This window comes from Lissotriton helveticus, chromosome 2_1, assembly GCF_964261635.1.
Source record: "Lissotriton helveticus chromosome 2_1, aLisHel1.1, whole genome shotgun sequence".
Classification (NCBI taxonomy): domain Eukaryota; kingdom Metazoa; phylum Chordata; class Amphibia; order Caudata; family Salamandridae; genus Lissotriton; species Lissotriton helveticus.
Genome location: NC_136059.1, coordinates 1,018,273,810 through 1,018,294,368, shown reverse-complemented (window position 1 = coordinate 1,018,294,368; position 20,559 = coordinate 1,018,273,810). Strand labels below are relative to the sequence as shown.

The 20,559-nt window shown below is 46.9% G+C and overlaps 1 protein-coding gene across 1 annotated transcript in view; it reads left to right on the top strand.

Annotated features, from left to right (window-relative positions):
* Positions 1-20,559, top strand: part of LOC144818412 (carnosine N-methyltransferase-like) — a 187,232-nt gene that overhangs the window by 150,276 nt on the left and 16,397 nt on the right. The window contains exon 7 of the mRNA XM_078675786.1: positions 13,379-13,482. Within this exon, the coding sequence (XP_078531912.1) occupies positions 13,379-13,482 (104 nt within the window). The remainder of the gene's footprint in view (positions 1-13,378; positions 13,483-20,559) is intronic.

Genomic DNA, 20,559 nt, shown 5'->3' with positions numbered 1-20,559 from the left:
AGCCAAGGCCCAACTAGAAATGAAGGTCCCGTGCCAAGAGTGGGCGCAGCTGGCTTGCCAGTCCGAAGGCAGCCGGGCATCGTCCCACTCAGCAGTAGAAGTCCTGAGTCTTATTGAGCCTCGGGCTCCGTAGTAGGGGGGCTGCCAGGAACATCCATAGTGGGTCAGGCGCCAGATGGATAAGCAAGGGCCCCAAAGGCCACTCACTGCTCTTCAGGTGCTCGTTTGGAGGCGGCTGCCCTCCACAGGAATCCACAACAGACCAGGCAGCTGCAGTCAGTGCCCTCATGCAACTGCAGGCAGCGGAGCTCCAGAGGGCCAGCAGGTTCTTTGGTTGGTGTTGCGGTGTAATACTCCAGTGCGAACCACACCCAGGGCAGCTGCGACAAGCGTGTATGCCCCTCGCTAAGATCAGGCATCCGCCAAGGCCCAGAGCAGGAGCCACGCCTCACCACTCTCAGGGGCCCAGCTGGTCCAGTGCACGGGTCTGTTCAGTAAGAGCCAGGAGTGGGAGAGAGAGAGGGGCGCCACCCCGCCAATGCCCTCCAGCCTGCTTGAGCCCCTCTCCCACAGGAGTGCTGGGCCAGAGCATCCTGTGGCAAGACAGAGTTTTCATTCCCCGTGGCTCCAGGGACGGCCGCAGCGCAGCCGATCAGAAAGAGCGGGGCCACCGAACGTGCTCCAGCAGCAGCAATGGATCTCTGATGCGGGGGGCCTCACGTCAGTTCTGGCCGCCCCTCATCAAACACACCAGCTTGAAGCAGCCAGAGCAAGATTGCGCTGGCCATCCACACAACACCATTGGTGGCCTCTGGTCTGCTGTGTGGCAGGTATGGGGGACACCCATCGTGTCCCAGTTGCAGTCACAACTCTGGAGGTTTTCAAACGCCCCCAAGTTTAGTTTAGAGTGAAAAACGAAGCTTTAGGTGGCTTTGGGGCCCCAGGGCTGCAAGAACTCTAGCGATCCATGTCGGATGCCATTCCAAGCCTCTCCTGTGCCTTTTCAAGGTTTACGTCCTTAATCCCATGCTCTACACCTCTTCTTGGGGTGTCATCTGCATACACAGGCGCTTCCTCTTTATGCGTATGTCATCTGCCCTTCCCTTTTTTTCTCTCTTTCTCACACATTCTTTCTGCTCCTCTGTCTGGAACTCATTCACTACTTCGTGCACAAACTACCTATCTATCTCTGTCTCCCTGTCTGTCTAGTCTGTGCAGCTCACACCCCCATCTATTCACCAGGCCACATAATCCCCCTACACAAATCCACTCCAAACCTCACAATTCCACCCCCACACAATAACACAACTAACAATTCAAATCCAACCCACATACATCCACTCCACTCCAAACCAAAACACACGGGTAAAAGACCTTTTCATTTACAATGCCAATAGCTCTAACTCTCACAGATGTCACAATTATGGCATTGCTAATGCTTGTTATAATTTCTATAGAAAATGGTTTAGGTATTGCAGTTTTGATCATGTCAAGATGTTTGTCAGCCGCGGTACACCTTTGTAAGAAGTACAGAATGTTAGCCATCTAGTTGTTAATTAGATGACTGTGGGGAGGCATATGCCGGGGACACGGATTCTTATGATTGAGGGCAGGGAAGAGGCAACAAATTGACCAGTGGGCAGGCTGGTGGGAGGGGCAGTGGCAGCACAACAGTCCATGGAGGGCAAGGGCAACAAACCAACCATGCAAGACGGGCAAGAGGGGCTGTGGCAATATAAAAGACCATTAAGGGCAGAAGGAAGAGGCAGTGGTAGTTCCATCAAAAATGCCAACAGACCCAACTCAGGCAGGAGACTCCTGATGTTTTTAAGCCCAAAAGAGATTTATTTGATCTGTCTCCTGCCTGAAATGTCCTATTTTTCAATGGAAGTCAGAGGAAAATCAATCCCAGGTTTTACTTTCTTCCAAAACCACACTATTACCAAGTTCAAAATGTTGGCAAGTGTTGTACATTGGATCATTGAGGACAGGAGAAATGGGTTAGGGACATGGACTTGGATAACAGACGGCAGGAGGGAGATGGGCAGGGGCACCAAACTGATCTTACTGGGGTTGCAGCAGCTCAATACACCACACACCACACAGGACAAGAGGGACGGAAGTGCAGCTCAACGGACCATGTAAAGCAATAGGGAGGGGACACAGCGATGCACATGAACAACAGAGCAGAGGAGCAAGAGGCCAGGGCAGCATGATGGCCATACCGGACAAACAAGAGGGGCAGTTACAGCATAAGGGCAGGAGGGAGGAAGGGTGCAGGGGGCACAAGAACCAACCAGACAAGGCAGGAGGGAGGGGATAGGAGCCTTCACATGAAAAACGGAGGTCAGGGGGCAGGCTGGAGCAGCAAGCTGACGATAAAGGTTGGGCACTGGAAGTAGAACACACCAAGGAGGGGAACAGTGGGACTATAATGGTATACATAAAGTCAACGGAGGGAAGGTGGGAGGGGGTCAGTAGCTCCAATCTGTGGCAGCACAGTAGGCCATGCATGGCATGTGGGAGGGTTAGTGGGGCAGCACAACAGCCATTGTGGGCAAGAGGGAGGGGACAGGGACGTGCACAAAGGACCATAGAGGACAGAAGTGATGGGTAGGGGCTCAGCACAGGCAAGACAGGGGAAGGAGTTTCACAACAGATCACGCGAGGTAGGCAGGAGAAGCTGCAGCACAACAGAGCATAGAGGGCAGAAGGGAGTGGTAGCAAAATTAACCATGGGGGACAGGAGGGAGGGGATAGGGGTATGAAACTCGGATAGGTAGGGTGGAGGTGACAGGAACAGGCAGCAATCATCTGACCATGCTAGTCAGGTGGGAGGGCAGTGGCAGTTCAACAGAACACTCAGATTAGATTGAGGTGCAGTGGCAGGTCCATGGAACATGGTGAGCAAAAAGAGGGAGCAGGGGCAAGCACATAGACATGGGAGGGCGGGGGAAGGAGGGTAGGGGCAGCAAGCTAAGCACAGAGGCTAAGCAGAAGGGCACTGACAGGGCATATCATTGGATAACAGACGGCAGGAGGAGTGGGCAGGGACATCAAGCTAAATGGAGGGAAGTGGCAGCACTTTGGACCATGCAGGGTAGGAGGAAGGGGGGGGGGGTTGGTGCATGGACTCGGACAACAGATGGTATGGAGAAGGTGGATGAGGCAGTAACTAACTGTTCATGGCAGGCAGGAAGGGCAGTGGCAGAAATACAGCCACATGACTGTAATGAGGGATCGGGGCATGGACTTGGACATGGGATGGCAAGGAGGAGGGGGGCAGGAGCAGTGAGGTTGGGCGGGGGAACCATGTCTTGTGTACAACTCCACCCCGCCCCCTCATTGCTAAGGGCATTTTATTAGCGTTTTAAGAGAAACTAGAAATTCACTGAAAAATAGAAAGGTTACAGGGACGTTCTAGTTGTGAAATAGAATAAAAAACAGCTTTGAAATGCACTAAAAAAAACGAAGATTGCAGGGACGGTATATTTAGGCTCAGATTTCACTTGTGCGAAATCATTGAAATTCAGCAGTTTTAGTAACCGGAGCGAACTTTAACTTGCACCCCACAATGCACTGCTTATGACCTCACATATTACATAACATGACATGGTCCGTGACATCACTCATGACCTCTCAAATGACATTACTGATGACATCATCCAGTGAGTGTAAGTATTTTGTAAAAGGGTCTGAGACTAACGTATGCAGTAACTTAGTATACATCTTTATGTACTATTCTTTCGGTACTACTGGGTGATACTATTTCTAACATGTGATCTTTGTGGTTGTGTGACTGTATCCATGTGTGTGTCTGTATGAGTATGTGAGTGGCGGAATGGGTGTATGATTGGGTGTGTGAATAGCTTTGTGGGTGGCTGTATTGGTCAGTGAGTGGGTTGGTGAGTGACAGGGTGTCTGAATGGTTATATGAGTGAGTGACTGGTTATATGAGTGAGTGAGTGACTGTGTGTAAGTGGGTGTATGGGTAAGTGAGTGGCTATTTGGTTTGGTGAGTTGGTGTTTGAGTGGCTGTATTGGAGAGTGAGTATCTGTGTTAATGGCTGTATGGGTGAGTGAGTGGGTTTGGGAGTACTGTATGGATGTGTGAATGGGTATGTGAGTAAAGTCCACATTTGTGAAGCGCACAATCACCCGTAAGGGTCTCTAGGCGCTGGGGGCCGTCGGGAAGATTAAGCGAGCTATTGCCCAGAGTCACATGGTGCTGGGCTAACCTGCCGCCGGAGCCGGGGATCGAACCGTGGTCCCCAGATTCCAGCGTCAGTCGCCCTGGCCGCGGCGCCACACCTCTGAGTGGATGTGTGGTGTGTGTGTGATTGTATGGTTGAGTGAGTGGCTTTGTTCAGAGGCTGTATGTGTGAGTGAGTAGGCGTCCGAATGGTTGTATGGGTGAGTGAGTGGGTATATAAGTGGGTGTACGGGTAAGTAAGTTGGTGTTTGAGTGGCTGTATTGGAGAGTGAGTGTCTGCGTGAATGGCTGTATGGGCGAGTTAGAGGATGTGGGAGTGCTCGTATGAAATTGTGAATGGGTATGTAAGTGGTTGCATAGGGGTTTGTGTGTGCTTGTGTGGTTGAGTGGGTGTGAATGGTTGTATAGGTGAATAAGTGTGTGAGTAGCTGTATGGATGAGTGGGTTATGGATAGCTGTATGGGCGAGTGAGTGGTTGTGCGAGTGGATGTGAGAGTGGCTCTATGAAAGAGTGAGTGGTTGTGTGAGTACATGTTTGGGTCTGTTAATGGCTATATGAACTGTTGTGTGGGTCTTTGGGTATATGAGAGGTTTATAGGGGTGTGAGTGGTTCTGTGGATGATGTCTTCAGTGATGCCACTGACCATGTCATGAGTGATGCAATATGTAATGTCTTAAGCAGTGCTTTGCGGGGCGTAAGATATAGTTAGCTCAGCTAATTATAGCTGCGGAATTTTAGTGTATGTATATATTTCACTAGTGCAAAAACATAGAAATTCATCAGTTAGTTACCTAAGCTGACTAAAACTTACACCCACGCAGTGCACTGTTTATGACCTCACATATTACATCGTTCATGACATGGTCAGTGACATCACTGATGCCATCGTCCAGTGAGTGTGTTTCATAAATGTTTGAGACTTGCAGATATATACTAAGCTACAGCATAAGTTAAATTACTATTTTTTTCTGTGCTACTGTCACAAAGACACTGTGACACTGTCACAAAGATGGCCACCGGGTAGGAGCTCTCTGTAAGAGCTCCAGTGCTGGAGATCCTAATTCTGTTGTCTATCTCCGTTAGCACCCTGCTGCACGTACATCTCCCTGTACAAAACAACCGAGTAACTGGATTAACAAGTAACGTGATCAACAAGTAACTGGATGTGCATTCAAGCAACGATCTCCTCACCTGCCTGGCGGAGGCGAAAACCTGCTGAGGATCCTTGACCTGCCGTGAGGCCAAACATCGCAAACATCGCAGGAGAGGACCGAGTCAGCAAAGATTTCCTCGCCGGTCCCTGGGCGCCCCTGGCGGGACACGGAGCACGACACGGTGGCCTGTTCAAGCGGTGGCTGCCCGTGAGTCAGTGGCGCCCGTTGGGACGAGCTGTGACTGTGCACCGGAGGTGCACCGGAGGTGACCGACCCGCCGGACCTGGCAGAAGTGGACACATCAGCGATCTGGCCACTGAGGCGTGCGCAGGCGGCAGAGGTTGGTTTGTGGCTGCCGAGGTGCTGCGGAGGTGCCGGGAAATCTCGGTAGGCTCCGGAGGGTGTACGCCATACAGAAGGAGGCGTGCAGAGACGTGCTGCGCCGCCACAGGAGCAGCGGCTGACGGAGCGGAGCCCGGAGCTCGATTGCCCGGAGGTACGTCTAGCATTCCCCGTCGAGCCTGTGACGGGAGCCGGAGGTGAGCGGAGGAGGGGCGCCGACACCCAAGGAGCGGCGGGAATTGAGAACTGAGGCGGGCGGGACCCGGGGTGTTCAATAGACGGTGGAAGACTGGAGCCCACAATGTCTGCGCTGGGAACCTGAGGTGGGCGGTGGCTGCACCGCTGACAAGCGGAGATGCTTGGGCTTGGAGACCAAGGCGGACGGGAGTGCACATTGCAGCACGGCGTGGTCCAGGAGTACCACAGGAGAGGGAACTGGCAATAGGTCGTACTATATTAAAAACAAAGTCGGAAGGGGCTGCATGCACGTAATCCTGCCAGTGGGCGCTGCGCGCTGTAACAGTGTTCCTTGGGTGCACCACTTTGCAGCACTTGCTGGTAATTAACAGAGATCTACAAGAAGGTATTCATCTACCTCGTTTTCCGGTGCACATCTCCTTTGTTCAAAATGGCTGCGGCCATAAAATTGTAGAAATAATCCCCTCCTGCACCACCAACGCCCCGAGTTGACCGTGAGGATGCATTCCAACCAGATCAAGGGTCACCTAAACTGAGAGAAGTCCCCTTCTTCCCTCCAAGCAGCAACCAGGAAGCATGTACATAGAAATAGGACTAACTTGCCCTCAGTAGAAAGGGAAACTGTTCTCTCTGAACACAGACAACAACAGACAAAGGACTAACACTGCTGCCTTAGTCACTATTTCGGCAGACATCTTGAACAGCTTGCTGAGCAATAGAATATGCGTGAAGTGTGCATGTGTTCCATGTAATATAGTGTTTACACTTACCCCTTTTGACCCATGTAGCAGATTATTGGCATTTAGTGTATGCCTTTATTGCAGTATTATACTACTGGTATCATGGTGCTAACACATATATTTTGATTTGCCCCTAGTACCTCTCTTGATCCATGGAACATAGTGTGGGCATTTATCCCTGTTGACCCATGGAACATATCATCGGCATTTAGTGTAGACCTTTATTGCAGTATTATACTTCTACCGGTGTCCTGTGTATTTTTACCTACACCTAATTATTTACACCCATGTGACATATTATTAGCATTTATATGTATTTTACTGTCTGCATTTACCTGTGCTCTTGTATACCTACTCTGTGCTCTCCCCCACACTCGCCTTGACGCCATCCTAACATGGAACACTGCGGCAAGCACACGTATAAATAATCTACCCACCCGCGCTCACAAAAAAAGCCGCTAAACGCTTTAAACACAACTTCCTGAGGTCCCACCCTGAAACACCCTTTGCCGACACCTACTTCTCTCCGGTAAATGGGTCCTTGAACACTGATATCATCTTCCACACCGCTCGCAGAGCTCAATGGAAAAAAGCGTTCTTCACCCTACTCAACGTCTCCACCACCAGGAAATCCGCTCATGGACTAACTCTCTCCATCGCACCATCCAAACTCTTCCCAGGCAGCACAGCCATTACTATCTACAATAACGGGGTTATTCTAATTCAATCCACAGACAGAAACCTGGAACTACTTGACAACCTGTTCCCCACTTTCAAAGAGCACCTCCCCAATGGTTGGCCCTCCACACATACCCCAATTCAACTGAACCAGAACTCATCACCTCCAACTAACACCGCAGAACGACCCACCGCCTCTGACCCTCACAACCCGACTCTATGCCATCCCAAATGCCCCCTCAATATCACCACCCCCCCACTCCCTACACTCCTGCCGCACCTAGCTCCCCCTGCAACGGAGCCCACTCTCCCCCCACTCCCCGCTCCCCCCCTCCGGGCCCCCACTCCTCCCTCAATACCCCCCCCCACTCTCTGCACTCATACAACTCCTGACATACACCCCTCCCTCATCACCCCCCCCCCACTCCATGCACTCCCGCCACTCCTAGCCTCCACTCGTCCCTCAATATCACCACCCCCCCACTCCCTACACTCCTGCCGCACCTAGCTCCCCCTCCAACGGTGCCCACTCTCCCCCCACTCCCTGCTCCCCCCCCTCCGGGCCCCCACTCCTCCCTCAATACCTCCCTCCCCACTCTCTGCACGCCATGCACTCCCGCCACTCCTAGCCTTCACTCCTCCCCCAACAGCACCCCCCCCCCTCTGTGGCACTCAACGCACTCCAGATCAACACCCAACACTCAACACTTCCCCTCCCACCCCATGCACCCCCTTCACTCCTAGCCTCCACTCGTCCCTCAACAGTTCACTCCCCACCCTTAGCTCCCCCTCCACTCCTGGTCCCCACTCCCCCCTCAACATCGCCCCCCCCACTCTCACTCCCCAGTACTACAATTGCCCCCCCCGCTTCGACCAATTTCCACACGTCTTGCATTTGCCTCACCCCACCTGTTATTGATTACCCTTCCAATAACTCTAACCCCATACCCAACGGCACGCTGGACGCAATCATGACCACCCTCCTCCAAGTGAAAGAAGATCTCCACACACTCACAGAGTCACTCCTCACGCACACCGAGCGTACACCCCTCTCCACCACGTCTCAACGAATCGTCAACTCCCCCCCACATCCTAGGCTCCCCATACGTGGGACCTCTATTCCCCCTCGCAATATCTCCAACAGGCCTAAGCGCACCATCAAGTCACATCCTAAACGGTCCTTACATTGGACCTCCATCCCCGCTCGCAATACCGCCAACCGCCCCCAGCGCGCAATCAAGACTCTCTCGGACAGCGATATACACACCCTACTCAGCACTTATGCAGCGGCAACCCAAAACAGCTTAGCCACCACGCACATGTCCATCCCTACGATTCTCTCCAACGCTATTAGGCACCCCTCGCATAGCACCAGAGGCTCTGTTCCCGACAACCTCACTAAAGTCCCTCTCACTATGGACCCCTCCACCTCCCCGTGCACCCCCAGACTCAAATGCACACTTCTCAACTGTAGATCGGCCCAAAAACACTCGACGGAGGTCGCTGACCTCATCTTGTCCAGGAACATTGACTTAGCCATACTAACTGAGACATGGTTAACTGAATCCTCCAATCCTATCATGCATATCCTAGTCCCCCCCAACTACTGCATCACCAGACTTGACAGGCCCAACAAGACAGGCGGCGGAATCGCATGCATTTACAAGAGCAACCTCTCTATTAACAAAGTCTCCGCCCCTTCTCATACCTCCTGTGAATACTTATGCCTGGATGTCATCAGTGAGAACAAACCTGTATGTTCACTATACATCATGTACCACCCCCCGGGGGACAACCTCCTCTTCTCCCAACAACTCATGGACACAATATCTATCAACGCTGGACGGCAAAACACACAAATTTACCTTGGTGACTACAATCTCCACTGGAATGATCGCAGTGACGCTGTAGTTAATAGCCTCAAAAGTTTCCTCATCGCTTCTAACCTCACGCAAATTTGCAACACTCCAACACATGACAAAGGCTCCATCCTCGACCTGGTCATCTCCAAAGAAGGCACCACTCAACTTGAATCAATCCAACCTTGTGACTGGTCAGACCACCACATTATCACATTCCTCATCAAGGAAAAAGTAAAACTCATTCCGGTGCAACACGCCATGCCCAAAGTTTGGAAAAGAGACATGAAGAAACTCAATGCAAACTCTCGACCCCCTAGCAGCTGTAATCTCCTACTCCCCCCTACCGACGTTACTGACGTCCAGGACCTGACTGACCACTATCTCAACTCCATGGCCTCAATAATCAATGAGGCCGCTCCAATGCAACTGAAAAGAGCATCCACTAAGACATCCAACCCCTGGTACAACGGGAGTCTCAATGAAGAGAGACGGGCTATGAGAATGGCAGAGCGCACCTGGAGATCAGTCCCCTCGGCACTGCATCTTAAAACCCTGAGGAAAAAGAGAAATGCATACTTTAGGAAAATAAAACGCTCAAAGTCAGAGTTCTTCAGAGTCCAGCTAGACCAAGCAAAAAACCAGCCAAGTAAACTGTTCGAGCTAATCCGATCTCAATCTAAAGAACAACCCCCAGCTATCGACATTATGAGCACTACTCCTTCCTGTGAAGATTTCTCATCCTTCTTTAACGAAAAAACTGACAATATAAGGAGAGACCTCCTCAATGATGCAAGCCTTTACTCAATCCCCAACTGCATAACTCCCAATAAACTAAAAAACAATGCGACCTGGTCATCCTTTGACACTTCTCGGAAGTAGAAATTGACAGAATACTCAGCACCCTAAAACCATCCAATCACCTCACTGACCCTCTCCCTGCCAACGCCGTAAAAGACTTCATTCCTCTGCTACTCCCACTCTGGACTAAAATTATCAATAGCTCACTTCTACAAGGAGCCATCCCGGATTCCCTCAAAGTTGGACAAGTTACACCTTTACTGAAGAAACCAACAGCCGACCCCACTGATCTAAACAACTACCGTCCGATTACCAACATTCCCACTCTCGCCAAACTCTTAGAAAAATGCGTCCAATTACAAATGACAAAGCACATAGAACAGTTCGATCTCCTCAACCCACACCAATCAGGCTTCCGAGCAGGGCACAGCACTGAAACGGCTATGACTCACATAATTGACGATGCCATCCAAATCCTAGATCAAAATAATACCTGCCTCCTCATCCTTCTTGATCTTTCGTCAGCATTTGACACAGTGAAACATGAGAACTTACTCGATCTCCTAAAGACAAGAATGGGCTTCTCTGGGACTGTGCTTCGCTGGTTCACTTCCTTCCTACACAACCGGTCTCAAAAATTCAAGAGCAAAAACCTGATGTCCTCCCCAGTTCCGGTGTCGTTAGGTGTCCCTCAAGGGTCCTGCCTATCCCCTACTTTGTTCAACCTAGTTATGGAGCCTCTCACCACCCTGCTACAAACATCAAATGTACACTTTCACATGTACGCCGATGACACTCAAGTTACATTCCCCCAACGACATCCTGAGTCTGAACTCAACGATCAGAAGCACCCAATCCTGGCTGGCCGACAACCACCTCAAACTCAATGCTATGAAGACTGAGTTCCTCCTAATCTCACCTCCCTCGAAAATATCTTCCGCACAAACATGGCTTAAACACCTAACAGCACTCAATGTCCAACCGACCATCGTGGACTCAGCAAAATCCTTAGGCATAACACTTGACACCAACCTCAACATGCAGCAGCATATCAGCAAGGCTACCAAGGGGGCGAACTTCCAAATAAATACCTTGAGGAAACTGAAACCTTTCCTTCCAGCAAAAGACTTCCAAATAGCAGTACAAGCTCTGGTCATTCCTCGCATAGACTACGGCAGCGTGGCCCTCTGCGGCCTCCCCCTAACGACAACTGCACCCCTCAGAGCGTCACTAAATGCGGCAGCGAGACTCATCACTGGATCAAAAAAACACTCGCATATCTCCCCGGACTTCAAATCCTTGAACTGGCTGCCTCTTGAGGCCAGAATACAGCTGAAAATTGCCTGCATGACGCACAAGGCTATACACCTGAAATCACCCAGCTACCTCACTCAGAAGTTGACAATTTCCGGGGGGTCCAGAACTACCAGGAGCTCACCAATCTTCTGCTGAAACCGCGAAGATTCCGGAAGGAAAAAACTTACAAACGCTCCTTCTCTGGAATGGCGCCCAGGATCTGGAACGCACTCCCTCCTGAAACGAGGCTCATCTCCTCCTTCCTTCTTTTTAAGAAAGAAGTCAAAAGTATCCTTATGGCTAAATACACCTGAACAATGCGTTTGACTTAAACTGCGAACAGTACTCCAGCATTTTATTATGATATAGCCTATATATTCCTCTGCACGTGTGTTGTGACCTATATTAGTCTGAAATGCTTAGATCCTTTTTTTCTCCATCTCTGTATAATCACGGCGTTTTTGTTGTCATACGCTCCCACTATGCCTGGCTACCTCATTCCTGTACTATACGTAATATTTTTGCTATGTACTGGAGCGTGATGATCTTGATGATGATGATTTTGACCTATATTAGTATGAAATGCTTTGATCCTTTTTTTTTTTTTTTTTTTCTCTCTCCATCTCTGTATAATCACAGCGTTTTTGTTGTCATACGCTCCTACTATGCCTGGCTACCTCATACCTGTACTATACTTAATATTTTTGCTATGTAATGGAACGTGATGATCTTGATGATGATTACACCTGCCTCTGTAAAGCGCTCTGTTATCTGCAAAGATCTTGTTCGCGCTATATAAAACTTTCAAAATAAAAAAATAAATAAATACTGAGTGATACTATTTTTAACATACGTCATCTGATCTATAGTCCCATTCTTAAAGCGGTTGTTCTATTTATCAGTAAACTAGACTTTACAGTGACACATGTCCTCTGCTGATGTATTTGTATGGTTGCGCTTTGCGACAGTCTAAGATGTTCGTTGAGACTTCTCTCTATAGTGATGGCCTGGGTATAGTTCTGTTTTATGACATACTGACCAGTTTCCTTAGATCTCTCTACTTTGTGATAAATGACTGTAGTAGTAGATTGCAATAAATTCATCTATTCACTAAGACCTTTCTCTATAGTGATGGCTCAGTGTAGTAGACATTTACAACAGACTGAACTATCTGCTTACACCTTTCTACAGGATGAAGAATAATTTTACTAGTGGTTTGTGACACAGTGGCCTGTCCGCTAAGACTTCTCAACAGGTTCTATGTTGCAGTGGTTTGTGTAAATCTGGCATTTCCACTAAAACATCTTTACAGGTTCATGAATGGTGTTGTGGTTTGCAGTAGTCTAGCCTTACAGTTAGACATTTTACTTAAGTCATTAGTGTTTATAGTAGTGGTTCAGAAGAGGCAGGACTATCCGCTGAGAATTGCCTCTTACGTGGTAAGTGAATTTAGTAGCTGATAAGGTTACAGTGAGCTCTGCTGTACATATCTAACCTGTGTCGTCTTATTTCTTTAAAATGTAAATGGTATTTTATGAAGTATACTTTGCTTGATGATATCATCAGTGATGTCACATATAGTGTCGTGAGTGATGTAATATGTGAGGTCATGAGCTGTGCATTGCAGGGGCGTAAGTTTTATAGTTGCCTCGTGTAACAATAACTGCTGCATTTCGACTGTTTTCTGTATGTAAAATCGGAACCTAACTATAACACCTGTAACTTTTGTGTTTTTTCCAGTGAATAGATTTATTAAATTGGTATTTTCTAAAGTTGGACGCAACCCATATGTGACCAAAGGTTTGTCATAATGCAATTAGAATCTCCGAATGAAGTGATATCAGGAATTGTTATTTATTTATTGTTTTATTGCACTTTATTTGGATTCACTGTTCAGAAACCTTCACAATAAACACTTATTCGACAGGGAATCTGTTACTCTCTGGGGATGGCTTGACAGGACCTGTGAAAAATTGAAAGCGCTTGGCTCTAGGTATCTGCAGATCTAGCAAATGTTGAATTACAAAGGTTAAGTGCTTTTCTTTGTACATCAGATTTGACCAGATAACTGTGATGCATTGTGTTCCCTGTTTTAGGTCCTCTGTTATACCACTTTGAAAATTTGGCAAATGAACTTTCAATAGAACTAAGTTATGAAGATATAAAAAATGTTATATTGCAGTATGGATTTCACATAGAGGTAAGCGTACATAATAGAAAATAATTAACTTTCTGTGCATGTAATTTAGCCTCTCCTTATGTGGTTAATGTCATCCTTTGGTTTCAGACTATAAGAGTGTACGTGTACTTTAATGTGCAATCTATTAAATGGCGTGACCTGAGACTTTGCCTTGTTTAGCGCATACTCTAACGTTTCATACATCTGTGTTTCAGCTAGAAAAGTAGACCAGGATGGTTCGAACTCTAATAAGGGGATTTCATCTGAATATACACATAGTAATCTTGCCTTTTAAAGGTGAATATAAATGGAATGATATAGTTGCAACCTTGCTACTCAAGTCACCGTGATGTCTGCCTGATCCTTAAAGCCTAACTCTGGATTTTACCAATGTCTGGCGAAAGTGGTCCTTAATCTCGGAACCACATGGATCCAGATGTTCCCTTACCTAGATGACTGGCTGATCAAGAGAGCCATGCAGCAACTCTGACCAGTTGCGTCCGCATTATGGAATAGGTGTGGATTGTGGTTGTATAATCAGTCCTGACTAAAGTCAAAATCATTTGGGAACATAAGTGGCAGAAACATTTGACCCTAAGAGGAAGTTGGGGTAACTAGAGCCCCATGACTTCCTAACTTTCCCTTTTTTTAATCATACCAGCTGGCTCCCAGATAAAAAAATTAGGGCTACCAGGCAGGTATTCTTAAAGAGTAATCCTACTCCCACTCACTTCCCTATTCCTTTTCCAACATAGTGCTCCCTTGCATCTCACAGGCTTTAGAAAACCTGTTCCTCAACGGAACGGGAAGGAACTCTATGAATAAGCATGCCACTATGGGGTACCCCTGGTGGGCGATAGTACTTCAAAGCAAAACCATTATGTTCTCCTTGGGTCGACTGGAGGGTTCTTAGGTTGATCCAATTGAGTTGGGTTCTATAGTTTGTGTTAAGTTCTGTGCCCATGCTCTACAGCACCTCTTTACTCCCCTTAATTGGTTTATGGCTATCTTGAAAGAGCACATAGGGCAGGATGCCCAGGATTGTCGGTGTCACCATCTTCATGATGGAGCCCAATCCGTGAGCCTTACAAGCTAGCAGTGATTTCCAGAAACAAATGACCAATTGCAGAATAAACTGTGCCTTCTGGCTGAAAAGGTACAAGAGAACAGCCTTTGGGTTGATTTATTTGATATTACGGTAACACACTAGCACAAAGGAAACACAGCCCCTCTGCTGAGTAGACATCAGAGAAGATTTTAGATTTTTCTTTCAAGATGTGCTGTATATTTCAGCAGTCCCTCATGCCATGGCTGGTGGCAGCGCGCTGTTTACAGGTGCCTGACATAAGTTTGGTCCGATGAATTTCCTCACATTCACTCACTTCAGCCTGCCGCCAAACGCTGGAAAGAGTACAATTGTACCGTAAGCTATGCTTCTAGAGCTGGCCCTTGGACCTTGTTTGTGAGATCCAAGAGCAAATCAGCTTAGTTGAGAATCTGCCGATTGATTACCTTCTCCACTACCGCCTATAGTAGGTGGCTACCCAGCATAGCGGTGGCCATGCTGGTTGGGGTAGAGCACTGGGTAGTACAACTAATATATTTTAAAGAGTAACTAGACCAATGATATTGTACATTTTACCTAATAAGTGGCGTTTTAGACCACACATAGATCACTTTTTTAATTTCTCATATTCCATTATAAGACCACATCTGCCATGGATGACTCCTTTACCTAAAGTCCAACCCATGTTATCCAGCTACCAGAGTTAGGTGCATGTATATTAAAAGTATTGGCGCATTAGCCGTCTGCAAAAACTCACTACGTTGACAGCATCTAATTCCAATTATGAGGTGCAGAACATTTGCAACACCCTTTGTATTTCATTGATATGTTCCACATATTAAATTGTCTGACTCCTACAAGGGAAAGCTGTTAGTCTGTGACTGACAAACAAGTAATGCTCTGTTATGGAATTACAGGATAAGCTGTCATCACTGAAGGACATCCCCAATAATGAAAAATGTTTAATAGGTAAGGTAAGACGTCACTTCTGATTAGTTCAGTCTGGAGAATAAGAGCCACCTTTTGGGAACCTATGTCCTACTTTTGAAGAATGTTTGACTACACAGGGATGTCCTCTCTCATCCCTTATTGGGCCTTTCGCTCATAATCGTAGGGCAATTTACCCTGAAATCTCAATACGAACAAGTGCTTTTCTCATGTTTGTTACGTTTGTCTTTAAGTGTAAGTGGTTCACTCATTTGAACTCCTAATACTAGGCGAGACACAAGAGCTTATTGGACAGCCCAGATAAAATCCTCTTGACCTCTGCCAGCTATGTCGGCTGGAGCATGTAGGAATCTAGGATGGTAGGCCACTATTTTTCCTGTTGCATCCCTTTCTTGATTTTACAGTTAGTCTGGGACACCAAAAGACAAACTATTGGAGATGTTCCTCTAGACCATTTTAATTCACTTTAATTAGCATGTAGTATTTGATCCCCTTAATATTATCAGGAGCTCCCAATCCTTCTTGGTTAAGCCCATCCTGTCAGAATAATGTTGAATTGTAGATAGCCCTGATGATAAAGCATACCACAAAATATGGGTGAGGGCTGTTTGTCAACTTTAAAGTGTGATCTGAATGTGATCTGCATGTACTATAGTTTTTCGGGTATTAGGTGGTAATAAATCCAGGACTATCCTCAGGATTTTTATGGTCCCGTAGCATTTACCTGCTACCTTCCGAATCCGACTTTCAAATGTCAGCTCAGAATCAAGCCATATTCTGAGGTTTTTCACTTCTGTTTTGGGGGGGAGGCATTTGGCCTAATATTTCAGGCCACCACGCGGATGACCATATGGATGGCACCCTGCCTACCACCATTACGTCAGTTTTATTCCCGTTTAGCTTGAGGCAGTGTTTAGACATCCAGTCTGCTACTTCTAGTAAACATTCGGAGAACCGGGTAGTTGCTTGGCCCTTGTTTTGCGCTAACATCACAAATAGTTGTGTGTCGTCTGCATAGGAGGCAATTGACACCTTCTACTTCTCCACTCCCTCCGCCAATGGCCCCACATAAATGTTAAACAGGGTGGGGCTCAGGATTGAGCCCTGCGGGTCCCCCTGGGACAAGGGCATCATCTTAGATAGATATGTTTGCTGCCCAACTTGGAAGGTCCGTGTGGAGAGAAACAATGTAAACCAGCTCAGCTCCATACGCCTTATGCCTCACGCCTCTAATCTTTGAAGGAGCAGCTGTGGGACATAGTGTCAAATGCCGCACTGAGGTCAAATAGAATCAGTGCGGCCATTTGTCCTTCATCTGCATATTTCCTCAGTGTTTCTGTGGCTATGAGTAACGCTGACTTTGTGGAATGGGCCATTCTAAAACCTGGTTGGGAGGGATGCAGTAAGTCGTTCTTGTTGATGTGGTCTATCAGTTGTTTATTCGTTGCTTTCTCTGCAACTTTGGCCACAAACCGTAGCAGTGAGATAGGGCGTAGATTTTCCAATACTGTTTGCTCCAGTGATGGCTGCTTCTCGAGTGGTTTCACAATGGCCTGTTTGTGTAACAAAGAAGGGTACCCCTAAATTAATTTCCTACATTTCCTATATTATGGAGAGTAATATGTGAATAAAGCATTTAGGAAATGGATAACCTAGTGGACATAAATATACACGCAGAAAGACCAAGAATGAGCAAAAAATTATTAGAAAAATATATATTTTTAAATTATTTTATGTTGTAAGAGTTTAAATTATTTAAACATGGAGAGAAAACATATGCAATTATAGATCCTGATATTGGAGCATTGATAGATTGCCTACACATCATACAACTGCTGGTGATGCAAGGGATTTGGAAGGCTAATCATGCACACAAGTTCATTCACACATGGCCTAAATTCTTTTGATACATCAAAACATGATATTGTTTGATATAGGACTTGGCTATATGTGCCAACAGTAGATGACCTATAACAACAAAATTAAACATAAGATAATGAATATAAAACAGACATAATCATGGCTAACATAATTCAAAGTTCATAATCTGACGAGACTAGGGAGCGCCATCATTTGAAACCTTTTATGTATATAACACAAGGGTACCCAAAGGTGTAGTAAGCTTGGGACCATGGGTGGTTATGTATTAACAGAGACAATGTCCCTAGACCAAAAAACTATAATGAATTTCAATAAATATAGACTGAATAGTTCTATATCCAATGTCCAGCCGGACAGTTTAATTTCCAATGCATAAAGTACATAAAAAATAAGTGTAATACAAGTGGGACACCAGCCGGTGCCCAACTAACACACTCAAGGGAAGACGGACAGAAGAATATTTAGGCAAATTATGACAGTCTGAATATCATAAATCCTACACAGACAATCCAAAATATACACATATGCAATTAATAAACCACAGGATAAATATGCATTTAGTGTATTAAGGTCGACGTTTCGAACCCAATTACAATACAAGGTTCATCCTCAGGACCACAAAATGATTGCCTAACAATTACATATATACAGAATGCCCACACCGGGGACGCCAGAGTAGGTTCAATGGTGCGCAAATGTAATTCCACGATAGCCACTCCCGGTAGCCGCTGCTGCGGTGTCAAAATAACGGGCAATTCAGTTATAATAGGAATACAGGTCCTCAATGGGGGTCCTCGTAAGTCGTGGGAAACCTCGATAAGTTACTGGAAGTCAGAGTGACCACAGCTCAATTTCTAGAGTTTTAAGCCATGCGCCTCATATTTGAGTAGCCTGTCTCTGCCAGCACGCTGTTGGACCCCGTAGATACACAAGGGACCGCTCCTTGTTCCCTGCCGGCAGGGTCTGGCCCTGCATCCGGACCGGCGCCTTTCATACCACATAGACTTTCCCTGGTGCTGGTCCTTTGCCCATGTCTGTGCCATCCCCATTTTTAACCCCAACTCTGAATTTGAGCCGGAAAGGCAGTGTCCGAGGCTGACTGGCACAGATTGGAGCCATGCCTTCCTGGCTGGAGCCTGAGCACTACTCTTATGGGCTAGGACTTAGGGAGTATTGGGAGGATTTGCTGTACCCTGCAGAATACCAGCCTCTAGATCCCAACATTGACTGGTGGGAGAACTTGGTGGAGGCTAGTGGACTTGACATCTCCCCAAATACTGGCATGCTTTATCCCCCTACCATAGGTATAGAGGAGGAAGCATACTTTTTCTATGGTGGTGAGAAGGGCGGCTGAGGTCCTCCACCTTCATTTTCATTCTGTGGCAGTCAAGACCAACATCTTCAGCTGGGGGTGACCACTCCAAACAGCTTCACCCTTTTAATGAAGCAGTCCTGCTTAGGACTTGGTCCAAGCTTTAGCACGGGCTCCTGTGAACAGGGCAGTTGCCACCGCCCTGCCCCAAGAGACCCCAGTTCCTCACTCAACACCTTACCCCAGAGAGCTGGGCTGTGCAAGCCTCTGATTCCTTTGAAAATCCATGGGCATTCCCTACCGCCCCACCGGATAGGAACTCCAACAGTCTAAACAACTTGGGCAAGAAAATGTTTTCTGCAGTCAGCTTGGCACTGAAGTTTGGTTGCGCAGGTGCTGCCCATTGTTCCGGAGGAGGCCTGTGACACACCTTCCCCAGCTATGCTGACTGAAGAGATGCAGCTAAGTTCACAATCGGATGTGGACGGGATACCACCGACTCGCTAGGCAGAGTGGTTTCATCAACTCTGGCCTTAATGCAGCATGCCTGGCTGAGGACAACTGGCTTTTCTGGGAATGTCCAAGGTTCACTTGTGGAAATTTGTAGAAATACCAGGAGAAGGTCAGTCTGTTGCTTATGACAAAACAACCTGATCAGCTCTAAGAAAACCGTCCACCAGATGCGAATAGCCTGCCCAATACTTAGCTAGAGAGAAGTCTCCATCAGCCTACCCATTTGGCGGAACTTCGTCATTTGGAAGACTATGAGAGAAAGGTCAAATGTGTCCAAATGTTGCACTAAGACTAACATAAATAGATACCAAAATCTCTCAGTATTCTCAGCCAAAGTAGTTGTTCAAGGTATGAGACAACTGATGGAGTGCAGTGCTCGTGAAAAACAGTTGCAGTTAAAAATGGCTATGAGGACAAAAAATGAAGTTTATTAGGTATTGTCCACATGTCATAGGATAAAAATAGATCGCCTGATAGTGTATAGCAAATGTACTATCTCCCGGCGAGTAGTGAGGTCGACATGTTTCAGCCGTGTGGCAGCCTTGCCCGGCTTTCTTCAGGACCTAATGATTGTGGGAAATGCTACTGCAAGGAAAGCAATGAATGTAGAAATGTATACATAGTGATTTGCACACAAAAGAAGAAAAATAATAAATCAGTGGTTTATTACCACCCTACCCGACATGATTCTCATGTGTATGTAGGTGAGAACATTTTCTTCGTTCCTGAAACACAAAAGCTTTATAAGTGCAAGGATCAAGCTAAAAATGGTGGAAAGAAAAACTTAGAGCTTCGAAAGTCAAAAGAAGTCGATTTACAATTGTGATCGACAATGCCAGTTCATTATGTAACTTTGTTAAGGCAATTTTATATTTTTATCAATAAGTTCGTACTCACCCAGCTTTGTGTGGGAGTATGCCTCACCTCAACCGGCGACTGCTCGGTGATGGAGGCCCCGCTCTATTCGTAGGCAAAACAAGGAAAAAGAGGTGAGTGTCCCATCCTCCTTATATCCAAATGTTTGTACTCCAAAATCGATTTTTTTTTTTAGAAGAAACCTTAATCAAAAGGGCTAAAACCATGGCGCTCCACACCACGAGTGATAATAGGCTGGCACCTGACAAGTATAGTTAAATCTGAGGTGCATACGGTTGAATGGTGTCTTAATCTAAGTTCATATAGACTGGTGCTCTACATCAGTAATCTTAAAATTTCTCTATATGTTATACTGATGCAGCTACATTCATGGTCTGTACCTTCTTGTAATGGAAAAAGAGGGGACCAAAGGGCAACAAGCAAACAGTAAGAGCCCATCCTTAGTATGTATGTTGATGGCAATCAGGTATATACAAGTATTGGCCAAATTTAGTGTATGCCT